Below are 13,793 nucleotides of genomic sequence, written 5' to 3'. Positions count from 1 at the left end.
AAATTAGATAAAGCAAAAGGAAAACAGTGATGAATTAGAAAATGAAAAATGTAATACAGTATTGGAATCAAAATTTGATAAATACTAAAAAATGGTTATTCGGCAAAGCATAAACGAGTTGAAAAGACCTGTTCATAGTAATGCATACTCATGAAGAGTGGGGGAGTCAAAGTGATTGATGGGTCCTGATGGTTCTTGTTTGTACATGATCAATAGAAATTTTCCATTCCAAGACGTTTGAGAATATGAATATAGGCACACACATATGTTAAGGAGCTGTGATCAAACATGCAACGCTTACTAACCTTATGCATAATGTAAATATACACAGAGTAGGTCATGCCTATTGTTGCAACCATAAACATAAAACCAATAAATTTCATGGCATCTTTGTAAAACTTGAAATCCAATGGTCTAGGATACAGAATAGACCGCACTAATTCTCCTTTGGCTGTACTAAATCCAGTTCGCACTACGACTGCTAGAACCTGTTAAATGAAAATGAAATTAATAGAATTCTACACCTGGATAGTTTAGCTCAACAACATTAAATTATTTGGCTTTGAGACTCCTAATCGCCAAAAATTAAGTTAGTACGTTACTTTTACTGAACCCTATGATTTCCCACTTGAAGCGACTTAAAAATATTTTCTTTTTGACACCAACATGTATAAAAAATTTCTGGTGTTCTATTGACTATTCATCATTTGGTTTCATGTTAGCAACAGTATTTTTGGTAAGGTAACTTTAAATGTAAAGACATGTAATAATGGAGATCTTGACTAAGTATTCTCTCTCTCTTTTATGAAGTTAAAAGAGAAGTTATGAGTTCCTTGCTCTAAAGCCCCAATTAGAATATTTAAAGAGAAATATTTACAGGAACAGTATCATAGGCAAAAATAAAATCCACATCCGTAGTTTAAGGTCACCTACTATCTGCAGAATTCTTTATCCATGGGAGGGGCTTGAGTATAATACCAATGGAAAGGAGGACCATCTGTCCATAGCTGGTAATTTAAAGAAATAAACTTTAATTACAAGATAACCTGCAATACTGTAATTATTGAAGCAGACCTACCTGAGCAGTGCCATAATATCTTGTCTGGATAACTTCAGTGCCACAGAAAAGTGTATGTCGTTTGTGCCTTTCGGCAGAATATATCTCCTTTTCTTCAGAAGCTGTCACAGGTGTTTTGGTGACAGGTACACTTTCACCTAGATTAAGAAAATAAAAAAATTTAAAAAATATTTCCAAATGAGAGTACAAAAAATTCCTTTTACATTTGCTAATGTTCTGAACTAAACTGAAACCATGTATGGCCTTCTATCATACTCCCTAATGACCATATAATCATAAAACTGAAATCCTCACCTCTCCATATAATGCATATGAAATATAACTCAAATATTTCCTACTTTTACCTCTGAAAGAATGTTACAGACAACAGAAGTATTGAACAATGACATTATGATATAAACCAAAGTAAATAGATGATAACCATTATTTCAATGATTAATGTCTGTACCTGGATACTAAACTGATTAAGAAATTTTTAAAAAAATTTACGATTCAAGTAATAATTTTTTGTTCTTTACATCAACATTTTTTATTCTAGAAATATAATATTGAGATTTTCACACACACACTCTCACTCTCACACCACGAGGATTACATTTCAGAATTCAGCTGGGGTATACACCTCTAATGCAAACTCTCCAATTTTAGACCTTAAAACACAGTAATTGTCTTTTAAAAGTTATATTAAGACTATTTACCATTGATAAAGCCAATAACATAATTCTCAATTCTTTTGCAATCTGATGGTATAAACTTCTTATGTAAGAACATAAACCCTTTGGGATTAACAATTATTTTGATGTATGACGGGTAGTTTTATGACATCAAAGCCTATACAGGTAGTATTCGACTTATGACCATGATAGGGACCGAGAAACGGGTCGTAATTCGATCTGACTGTGTGTCGAACTCAAAATGTGAAGTTTTTGTAGATTTATTATGCTGAATCCTGATGCTTTAATCATCTTCATTATATTTTATCAATATTTTTTTCCTGTACATCAATATTTAATTTTCTTAGTTCACAGTACATCATATGCTTTATCAAAATAGTTTTGTATTCTATTTTTCAATTTTGGAAGCATATTAACACTGAAAAATTGCTATTTTTTGTTTTGTTTACCTTTGGTTGCAATCAACTGATCTCAAGGTCCCACTAAAGTATCGAGAAAGCGCACATACGAATAACAGGGATCGTTTATATAATTTCTTAATCTATTCTAAATATCTTCATAATGAACACAGTACAGTATTACATCAACACCATTAAGTTATAGGATATCGTAGTTTTCATACAGTTCCTTTATAGCCATTATTATTAGTTATCATACGAATACGTTCTCTCTTTTTCTGTATTCTACTTTTTAGTTGACTACAGTAATAAGACTTCATATTTCTTTAGACATTATTGTGTTTAACTGCGATTTAATTAAGCATCTTTGTATTTTATTTTTCAATTTTGAGAGCATTTCAATAGACAAAGTAGAATAACAGTAAGCTTAATCTTGCTGAGTTACAAACTTAATGTAGTGTAAGGGAAACAACTGGTGAAAAATACAATGGTAAAATTTTCCAAGACAACTTCATATGAATATAATTAAAGATATGACAAGTTCATTTTAACAATGTATTTCCCTTTTATGTGAAAATATCAACTGAATTGAACAGTATACATAACCAAATTTCCTTTTTTGCTAAGACTAATCCATAGCCCTAGACTATGCTAAATGGGGAAATAAGCTAAATTTGCTAAACTAAACAATTTTCTTACTTGAAATAGATTGACATTACCTGTAAGCATGCTTTCATTAACAATTGCATTGCCTGATATCAAAACAGCATCACAGGCCATAATGCAACCATTTGGAGGAATGACGACAATATCCCCAGGTACCAAATCAGCCATGCTCGTCTGTACTTCAACTGGAAAGGCAAGAAACAACATTTAATACAGTGGAACATAGCTTTTTTTTAAATTTCATATACACTTTTTCATAATCAGCCACCTGGTGCTCACAAACTCATCCCATACCCTCATGTCCCCCTTATTATAAAAAAAAAAAAAAATGGTAGTAAGACTTTTGTTACGACGCGATATACAAACCTCGTAATCATTTAATATAGGAATTCACTTCAGCGCAGCCGAAATGAATTTCTATATTAAATTATTACAGGTTTGTATAGCTAGGGAAAATACAATTTAGGACAAATTGTCATATTTATCGCAGATGAGTCGGCACATAACCGGGTACTAGGCATTCAAACAAGTTAGTATTCAGGCTATCTAATCCATGACCACTAAGAATAACCTGTCTAGGAGGCTGGAATCCCTTAAGATACAGTAGGTAATGAATTTCTATGAATATTCATTTTGTTAAAAAAAACAAGTTTAAAAAAGTTACCTACAATTAGCCTACAAAATTTAGGTGGAAAAGTTTGAGAAATTATAAAGGGTCTGATTTGAACCTTTAGGATCAGTTTGACGATTGCTAAGATTGATCTTAAGGGGGTGTGACTCACCTCTGGCTTGAAATTTGGAAATTCGGATTATTGCCTTTTTTGGCTAAAACTTCTATATATATAATGTACAGTATTAGTTTCTTTTAATGAAAGCAATAGGTTTTATTACTGAAATGGCCTTTTTCATACATATCTACTCAAGTGCGTCTGGCCCTTTACGCATCCCTTTTCTGCCCTGAGTACCTTATCATTTAATTTTGATAAAAAATTACAGGGAAAGCTAATTATCAAAGTATCCATTATACAGTAATTCCACTAATTTTCTATGATTTCCTGTGAAATAGATTATCAGTTTTCTTATACTTTCTATTGTATTCATAAATAAAGTTAACTGCACGTCTCTCTAAGGTATGTTCTTCACATCTCTTTGTTTACTTGTTTATATAGTGACAACTTCCCTGTTATGATTATGTTAAAAGATGAATAAAGTCTCAGAGATGATGACTAAATATGATAAACACAGAATTGTTTATGTGCCAACTGGATGTTAGTCAAACCTAAGAAGTGTAATTGGACTGATACCACCATGTTCATTTGGGAGATAATACCTATTATTTTTGCATAATTTCCATCTCCAGAATGTAGACCTATGATTGCTTAATCCCTTAATAAAGATCTAGCAAAAATATGTCTTTTTAATGATAGACTAATCTTTTAAAATTCGAGGTGTGATTCTTGATTGCAACAAAGACCACGGCCGACCTTACTGGCTTCTTCAAAAACTTTATAGAACAGGTGTTAGAATTACAGTAGGAAGAGGAACACATGGAAGAAAAGTTGAAAGAGAAAGGGGAATGAGCCACTTCTTCCACTGACCAATTGTCTTCTCAGGATCTGCAAGTAGTCGCTAAAAATTAATGGATACGAGTGACCATTGCTGACGAGTGACATTGCTGACGAAACTCCCCTTAGGGGTTGAACAACACAGGTCACTCAACATGAACTACAACACAGGGGGAGTACTGTCACAGGGAAAGTGGCAGGCACAATCACTGGCATTCGTATCACAGACCAGAGACACGGGCTGGAATCTGGGGAACAGAGAGAGAGGGAACCAAGAATCCCTGTATCTGGCACAGGGCAGAGATGACCGACATTGGGATGCCAAACACAAGTAAATGGTACTGGGGGATAAGACATAAGGGTGATGAACACAAGGGAATGACACTGAAGCTATATATAGGGGACAGCCACCAAGACATATGTACCAAGTTAAAGGGACCGGAGCCTTCTACACTCCACACTACGGCCCTCTATTCCCACCACAGGGACAGAGCCCTGCAAGGATAACCACCGAGTACACTAGTACTGGTCACTAACACTGCTGTCACTGGGATCACCAATGAATTATTGGTGTCCTTAATGATACTAGTACTGGGGACATTGGAAAAAAAAGTAGCCATATCTACCAGCTTCTCAAAGACATAATGAAGGATAAGCCTTCCTTAAGTCACTCGTTGTTGGCGGATTGCACGCCAGAGCTTATGGCACGGAGTGCAGTGATCATCCCGCAAACCACAGCCCTTAAAAACTCCCCAATGCAGATCCAAATCCTCCCTGCCCCTACAGGACACACCCAGAAATTAGCCAGAAGCGTATACCTAGATGCTTCAGCTATGATAAACTCCATGAGGAGTGCAAAATGATAAACAATTTTCCTGGCAACTCAAGGGATTGCCAAAAATAACAAAAGGAAAGACTCAGCCTTCTCGCTCCTCAAAGGAAACGCCCGCCTACATATGGTCACAATCTACACTCAGCAACACGGGGAGACTTGTAAATATTTAAGTCCATAAGTAGTGATTGGATCTATCACCAATTTATCCATTATTTACAAAAAGCAGAAATCAATATTCAAAATAAAAAGTATAAAAAAAAAAAGAATAAACAGCTTGGATAGGATGCAGTAGTACATCCGTACTACTGTACTTGCAGCCTAAGACAAAAGTGAAGAGTCTTCAACATGCAAAATGGCGGGACCAATTGCAAACAATCACCACCTGTCGTTAACTACCTTGTTAATGATTTAAACGGCTATTCCAGCTTTGAAGACAGCTCTCAAGAAACTAGAAAATGCATCAGTAGTTCCAACCCGTGCCTCTACTGCATAGTCTGAGTGAGTGTGTAATACATAAGTCCAATAAATGCAAAAATATCTTTGGCAAAGCATTGAACCACATGCCCCTCAACTTAGTCAGAGAACCAAGGGAGAGAAACCAGGAATCAAAGCTTATTTTGAAAGAGTTCATTCCATAAAACTAGATTCCCTCCCTGTTCTAGCCTAACATCAACATCCCAGGTCACCACACTCTTCCTAACACAAAAAGTGCTTATGGAAGATGAGAAATGAAATCTACCCTCAACAGTCTAAAACTTAATTACCACAACGGGAAAAAATAAATCATCTCCCAAAACATATTGAAAGAATAAAAGGATTCCAACAATGGGATAGCCAACTATCTGTGTCATGTGACAACACTACCAATAATATTAGTAGATATAAAATGCCAGAGAAATAATATCTAGTTTTTGCCAGTATTTTGCATATATTCATAAGTCACTGTCACAAAGAAAGTTTGAAGTGAAGTACAGATCGTTACTTATGCAAGGTGACACACAAAGTGAGCAATTCGTGCAAAATTACCAAATCAAAAGTCATACTTCTGATAGAATTCATCTTCCTGCCCTACAGACTACAAATCCTAAGACATTATACATCTGTTAAAGCTAGCAGTTATTATTATTATTGTTTTTATTACTATTATTATTATTACTATTAAAAGGAGATATACCAGCCCAATAAGTCTAGCTTGACTTTTACTAAGTACTTGAATTTTTTGTAATTGCAAAGAATGAATAACTGCAATGTTCACAGAACTATCAACAGGCTGCATTACTGTATATAATTTTCTTGAACAATAATACTACTACTAGCAGACATAAACAACCAAGTTTCCAGAACATTACCCTTACAAAAATCTCAATCAACAACTCTCCGATACTGGTCGACTAAACATTACGCAATAAAGAACATAGACTAATTAAACTATAGTCTGTTTAAACAAAACAAAGAAAGTATCTTATGAATCTTAACATATCTGAGTTTTATTTACTTTTATAAGAGTTAAAAAACTAGTTCAGACAGACAACCATCCATATTAACTAAAAAGGCATTTTTGGTATAAAACTATTTAATTCTAAAAAAGCTTAATGATTTTCAAACTGTTTCAAGATCAAAAGCCCCTATTGGAGGTCTTGAAGATCACCTTCGCTGCAATATCAGCAAGCACTGTGAAAATTGAAACTTGCTTGTAGCACTTACAGATCAAATTAAACAAGCACTAGCTGGAATAAATGCCTTTTGTCTGTAAGAAAACTATTTAGGAAAAGAAGTACAAGTGTATAGTTTAGGAGAAAGGGCTCAAAAGTATCTTTTTAAACACTAAAAGGGAAAACCTATATGGATCTATATTGCAACTTACTTTACCTTGAATCTTTTAAATGTCCTTGGAATTTTTCTTTGAAGGCGCTCAAAATGATAAGGAATTTCTCACTTACCATGCATCCAAAATTAGCAATACCTTGTTATTAGAGATGAATTTTCAGAGAAAACTTTTAAACCATCATACTCATAAAAAATGTACGAAAATAAATTATCATCAACTGCATTCTATTTTAAAAAACAGAATAGATTTTACACTTTTAGCCTTCTCATAAAATTTAGTCAAATTAATTTATAAATCTGAAATATTTTTTTTGTCAATTAATTAAATAATAAATAAAATATCTTACCTGTAGTTTTCTCACTTGTCATTCTTAGAACAATAACATCACTTGTGTTGGAGGCTTCTACCATATCATGTACTGACTGGCTTTGCTGCAAGAAAAAAGTGATCATAAACTTTTGAGGTTTAAGGCCAACAAATAATATTTCAAATTTTGAGCATTCAGTATGCACTTTGAGAATTCAAGAAAATAATTTGGAAACTAAATCTTTAAATGACAACAAACACAATTTTACATATTACATGAAAAAAGGAAGTTTTTAAGTTCAAATGTGTAACCACCACATAATACCAAACAAATAATATTTTACACATCAACTTTTCTACAACATTTGTTATTTTGATTATAGTAATTTAGCAAATGAAGATTACTCATTATGAAATACTCATATTCAGTTTCAATCTAATTCCAAACTCACCTTTCGTGTTTCAAACAGGGATACCGCAACAGACAGACAGGACACGAAAAATATGCAAGCAGCATACAGAACATAATTATCGAAAGACCAAAGAATTATGGAAGCTATTTGGAAGATGTAGAAAGGATTCAAAATTTCGGTGACAAGCAAGTTGATATAAGACTTGACCTCAACAGTGATCACATTTCGACCATACAGCTGTTGCCTGAAAAATGTTATTTTCATTAGTAAAATAAATTTTTGAATATACTTACCCGATAATCATGTAGCTGTCAACTCCGTTGCCCGACAGAATTCTACGGAAGGGATACGCCAGCGATCGCTATACAAGAGGGGGGTGTACTCACAAGCGCCACCTGTGGCCAGGTACTGCAGTACTTCTTGTTGACACCACTTCAATTTTTCCTCGGTCCACTGGTTCTATGGGGAGGAAGGGTGGGTCAATTAAATCATGATTATCGGGTAAGTATATTCAAAAATTTATTTTACTAATGAAAATAACATTTTTCAATATTAAACTTACCCGATAATCATGTAGCTGATTCACACCCAGGGAGGTGGGTGAAAACCAGTGTACAAGTATATCAAGAAGCTAAGTATCCCGTATTTCATATTATCAGTTATTCAAAATAACAATGAAATTACAAGTACCTGGTAAGGAAGTCGACTTGAGCCATTACTCTGCCTTAAATAAGTTCGTCTTCCTTACTGAGCGCAGCGTTCCTCTTAGGAGGCTGAACAACTCTAAGGTGCTGAAGTATCAAGGGCTGCAACCCATACTAAAGGACCTCATCACAACCTTTAACCTCGGCGCTTCTCAAGAAAGAATTGACCACCCGCCAAATCAACAAGGGTGTGGAAGGCTTCTTAGCCGACCGTACAACCCATAAAAAGTATTCAAGAGAAAGGTTAAAAGGTTATGGGATTATGGGAATGTAGTGGCTGAGCCCTCGCCTACTACTGCATTCGTTGCTACGAATGGTCCCAGGGTGTAGCAGTACTCGTAAAGAGACTGGACATCTTTGAGATAGAATGATGCGAACACTGAATTGCTTCTCCAATAGGTTGCATCCATAACACTCTGCAGAGAATGGCTCTGTTTGAAGGCCACTGAAGTAGCCACAGCTCTCACTTCATGTGTCCTTACCTTCAGCAAAGCAAGGTCTTCTTCCTTCAGATGAGAATGTGCTTCTCTAATCAGAAGCCTGAATAGTAAGAAACTGAGTTCTTAGAACTTGGAAAAGAAGGTTTCTTGATAGCACACCATAAGGCTTCTGATTGTCCTCGTAAAGGTTAAGACCTTTTTAGATCGTACCTAAGAGCTCTAACTGGGCAAAGTACTCTCTCCAGTTCATTCCCCACCAAGTTGGACAGGCTTGGGATCTCGAACGACTTACGCCAAGGACGTGAAGGAAGCTCGTTTAGCAAAAACCGAGCTGCAAGGAACATGTAGCCGTTTCAGATGTGAAAACAATGATCCTGCTGAAGGTGTGGATCTCACTTACTCTTTTAGCTGTTGTCAAGCACACGAGGAAAAGAGTTTTTAATGTGAGGTCCTAAAAAGAGGCTGATTGGAGAGGTTCAAATCTTGATGACATAAGGAACCTTAGGACCACGTCTAGATTCCAGCCTGGAGTGGACAACCGACGTTCCTTTGAGGTCTCAAAAGACCTAGGGAGGTCCTGTAGATCTTTGTTGGTGGAAAGATCCAAGCCTCTGTGGCGGAAAACCGCTGCCAACATACTTCTGTAACCCTTGATCGTAGGAGCTGAAAGGGATCTTACTTTCCTTAGATATAACAGGAAGTCAGCAATCTGGGTTACAGTGGTACTGGTTGAGGAAACTGCATTGGTCTTGTACCAGCTACGGAAGACTTCCCCTTGAGACTGATAGATTCTGAGAGTGGATGTTCTCCTTGCTTTGGCAATCGCTCTGGCTGCCTCCTTCGAAAAGCCCCTAGCTCTTGAGTGTCTTTCGAAAGTCTGAAGGCAGTCAGACGAAGAGCGTGGAGGTTTGGGTGTACCTTCTTTACGTGAGGTAGACGTAGAAGGTTCACTCCTAGAGGAAGAGTCCTGGGAATGTCGACCAGCCATTGCAGTACCTCTAAGAACCATTCTCTCGCGGGCCAGAGCGGAGCCAACCAACGTCAGCCGTGTCCCTTTGCGAGAGGAGAACTTCTGAAGTACCCTGTTGACAATCTTGAACGGCGGGAATGCATACAGGTCGAGATGGAACCAATCCAGCAGAAAAGCATCCACGTGAACTGCTGCTGGGTCTGGAATCGGAGAACAATACAACAGGAGTCTCTAGGTTATCGAGGTAGCGAACAGATCTATGGTTGGCTGACCCCACAGGGCCCAAAGTCTGCTGCAAACATTCTTGTGAAGGGTCCACTCTGTGGGGATGACCTGACCCTTCCGGCTGAGGTGATCTGCCATGACATTCATACCGCCCTGAATGAACCTCGTTACCAGCGTGAGCTTTCGATCTTTAGACCAGATGAGGAGGTCCCTTGCGATCTAGAACAACTTCACGAAAGAGTCCCTCCCTGCTTGAAGATGTAAGCCAGGGCTGTGGTGTTGTTAGAGTCCACCTCCACCACTTTGTTAAGCTGGAGGGACTTGAAGTTTATCAAGGCCAGAAGAACCGCCAACAACTCCTTGCAATTGATGTGAAGTGTCCTTTGTTCCTGATTCCATGTTCCCGAGCATTCCTGTCCGTCCAAAGTCGCACCCCAGCCCGTGTCTGATGCGTCCGAGAGGAGAAGGCGGTCGGGTTTCTGAACAGCCAAAGATAGACTTCCTTGAGAAGAAAGCTGTTCTTACACCACGCGAGAGAAGACCTCCTCTCTTCGGAAACAGGAACTGAGACCGTCTCTAGCGTCATGTCCTTTATCCAGTGAGCAGCTAGATGATACTGAAGGGGGGGAGGTGGAGTCTCCCTAACACGATGAACAGGGCCAGCGATGAAAGTGTCCCTGTTAGACTCATCCACTACCTGACTGAGCATCGGTTCCTTCTCAGCATGCTCTGGATGCATTCTAGGGCTTGGAAGATCCTTGGGGCCGACGGAAAAGCCCGAAAAGCTCGACTCTGAAGATCCATACCCAGGGAGACAATGGTCTGGGATGGGACGAGCTGAGACTCCTCAAAATTGACCAGGAGGCCCAGTTCCTTGGTCAGATCCATAGTCCATCTGAGAATCTCCAGACAGCGACGACTTGTGGGAGCTCTTAAAAGCCAGTCGTCTGACGGAGCCGGACACAAGATCATGGTACTGCTGCACAGTCTGTGAACTGTCAACCATGGGGAAGCGAGGAAGTACAGTGACAACCCGAAGCTGTCTAGACTGTCTGGGTCGTACAGACAACTCCTTATCGGGTTGCTGAGGTCGCCGCACTGCGTCACAACAAGTCACTTCTGCTGGTTGTTGAACGTCTTCCCAGTGACACACTGACTCCGTAAAAAAAAAAAAAAAAAAAAAAAAAAAAAAAAAAAATCCTCTAACAAGGACTAAGCTTGGACTGCATGTCTTGCAACAAAGCTCAAGGTCTATGGGAGCAGGTGTGGTAACAGACGGGGTTAGCGACTGAAGTGGAACCATTACCTTCCCTGGGAGCATGTTATGCTTAAATAAAAGTCCATAGGAGGCTACGCAGCTAAAGGCTCCTCTCCAAATGACAGAGTCCTAAAGGGAATATCAGAAGGAGGGAGAAAAGCACTTTCTCATCTACAGGGACCATATCCGAGAAAAGCTAAGTTCTCTCAGTGAGGGTTTCACTGGTGCAAAAGCAGCAGACTAGAAGGCAACGTTATGAAACTGCTTGACAGTCTAGTGAGTTGGCAACAACCAAAGATGTGTGACTGAGAAGCATGCGGTAAGGTATGCAGAGCATGTTGTATGCAGAGCATGCTGTATGCAGAGCATGCTGTATGTAGAGCATGCTGTAAGGTAAGCAGAGCGTGTTGCATGGCGTGTAACATTTCTCAGAAATTCCATGACCAGTGCTAGAGTGAGTAATATCGCATTACCGTCCATTGAAAGTGCACGTGCCGAGGGAATTGATTTAGACTGTTTTGTTGATGAATTTGATAGCCGGCATGATAATCGTAGAATTAAGCTACACTAAATGTACTATAATCTACTTCACCTCAGGAAAGGGAAACTCGCCCTGTTGGCAACACTGCATTACTTCATGCATGCTTGCATGGGGTTTAATATCAACATAATATTACCTTACATTCATAACTCATGATTCATTTTTGTTTAGAAGATATTTTTGCCATATTTTGCGATTTGTTAAAAATATATTGCAAGGAATACATATATATTTTTATATAAGTACCTGTAATACAAATAACCTCCATTATCATAATGTTTGTGTAGGCATACATGTATATGATTACAAATGCAAGTTATGAAAGTAATGAGGTGTTATTATTGTCATTGTTATTCCCAAGTTGAATGGGAAGAAGCTCAAGTTGAGGAAAAAGTGGCAGATGCATGCGTTGAGGTGGCTGACTCATAGCATGAGGTTGCTGCCTCAAGAGTTGCGCTTGCTGTAAGGGTTGCGGATGCGCAGTAGCAGGTTCCTGAGGAACGAGTTAAGGTTCCTGAGGTGTGAGCTGCGAGAGTTGTGGTCGCTGCAGCGAGTGCTGAGGTGGCTGCCTCATTGATGGAAGAGGTTGTCGTACCTCAAGAGATTGTTGCCTCGCTGGTGGAACCGCAAGCAGAAGCGGAGGAAGTAAGGCATAAGACTCCTGCTCCCATTGCTGAGGTTGCCTTAAGGAAGGTTAAGGTTGCTGCACAACGCTGGTAACTGGCAACTCAGAACGCGGTAAGGTAGCCTGAGGAACCTCAACTTCGTACGCCTGGCAGACTGGACTGCGGTGAGGCGGAGCTCTCGCAGGAGGAGGCGGAGGTTGCTGCACACCGCTGGTAACTGGCAACTCAGAACGCGGTAAGGTAGCCTGAGGAACCTCAACTTCGTACGCCTGGCAGACTGGACTGCGGAGAGGCGGAGCGTTCGCAGGAGGAGGTGTAACCTTCTCAGCCTGAAACTCACGCATTAAGACCGCAAGCTGCGACTGCATGGACTGCAGCAAAGTCGTCTTGGGATCAACAGACGATAAAGTCTGTTGAGGCAAAGCCTTAATAGAAGATGAGGTCTGTTGAGGCATCGCCTTACCTCTCTTAGGAGGTGTGCAGTCACCTGATGACTGAGGAGAGTCAGAGCTAACCCAATGACTGCATCCGGGTTGTTGAACTCTAACTTCGTACGTCTGGCATAGGTCTGGACTTTACGTTTAAGAGGTCTTGAGACCTGAGACCAGCGTTTTCTCCCCGAAATTAAGGGCTCAATCGTCTGCGGGTGGGAGTGACGGTCTCTGTAAGACACGCCCGCAACCACCGAGGATACTTCTGTGCGCCGATCAAGGCCTGCCGAACCCTTTTGCCCTTCGACATTGCTTCTCCCCTGGGCTTGGGAGCTTGCAAGAGGTCCCGGACTGGGAGGACGACTGGCACGCACAGAAGTACCCTCACGCACAACACTGACACACTTTGCGCTAATCACTTATCACTTTTGATTTTCTGTTTGCACTTATTTCACTGAACTCGAAACTTTAAGTGGTTTGTACCTGAAACACGCAATTCTATCCTTTCTCAAAAGTTAGTAATTGCGAAAACAGAATTACAATGTAACAGAAAAATCTAATGAAAGATAAATAATTCAGTGGCTGGAAAGAGACTAAACACTAGATCAAATAAACTACGTTTAAAATCTCTCACCGCATAAAGCTTGAGAACAAGAAAAAACTCTAGAAACGTTTACCTTCTTCCCCTAAAGAGACTAGGGAGAAGAGCAAAAACGATAACAACGTTACTCGCTTGAACGAAACGTTTATCCTCCTCTTTCTCCCTCCGTCTCTATCTCTCTCTCTCTCTCTCTCTCTTGACTTAGAACCTGAGAGAAGAGCCCAATCATATATA

At 39.2% G+C, this 13,793-nt stretch overlaps 1 protein-coding gene across 11 annotated transcripts in view; it reads right to left on the bottom strand.

Annotated features, from left to right (window-relative positions):
• LOC137632617 (polyamine-transporting ATPase 13A3-like) overlaps positions 1–13,793 on the bottom strand; it is a 236,480-nt gene that overhangs the window by 111,901 nt on the left and 110,786 nt on the right. For all 11 annotated transcript variants that reach the window (XM_068364671.1, XM_068364669.1, XM_068364673.1 and 8 more), the window contains 5 exons: positions 7,803–8,007; positions 7,391–7,475; positions 2,870–3,001; positions 1,079–1,215; positions 306–488 (listed from right to left, as the gene is read on the bottom strand). In XM_068364671.1, the coding sequence (XP_068220772.1) occupies positions 306–488; positions 1,079–1,215; positions 2,870–3,001; positions 7,391–7,475; positions 7,803–8,007 (742 nt within the window). The remainder of the gene's footprint in view (positions 1–305; positions 489–1,078; positions 1,216–2,869; positions 3,002–7,390; positions 7,476–7,802; positions 8,008–13,793) is intronic.

Source organism: Palaemon carinicauda, chromosome 41 (assembly GCF_036898095.1).
Source record: "Palaemon carinicauda isolate YSFRI2023 chromosome 41, ASM3689809v2, whole genome shotgun sequence".
NCBI lineage: Eukaryota > Metazoa > Arthropoda > Malacostraca > Decapoda > Palaemonidae > Palaemon > Palaemon carinicauda.
The sequence above is the reverse complement of the archived record's forward strand: the minus strand, read 5'-3'. Positions and strand labels throughout refer to the sequence as shown.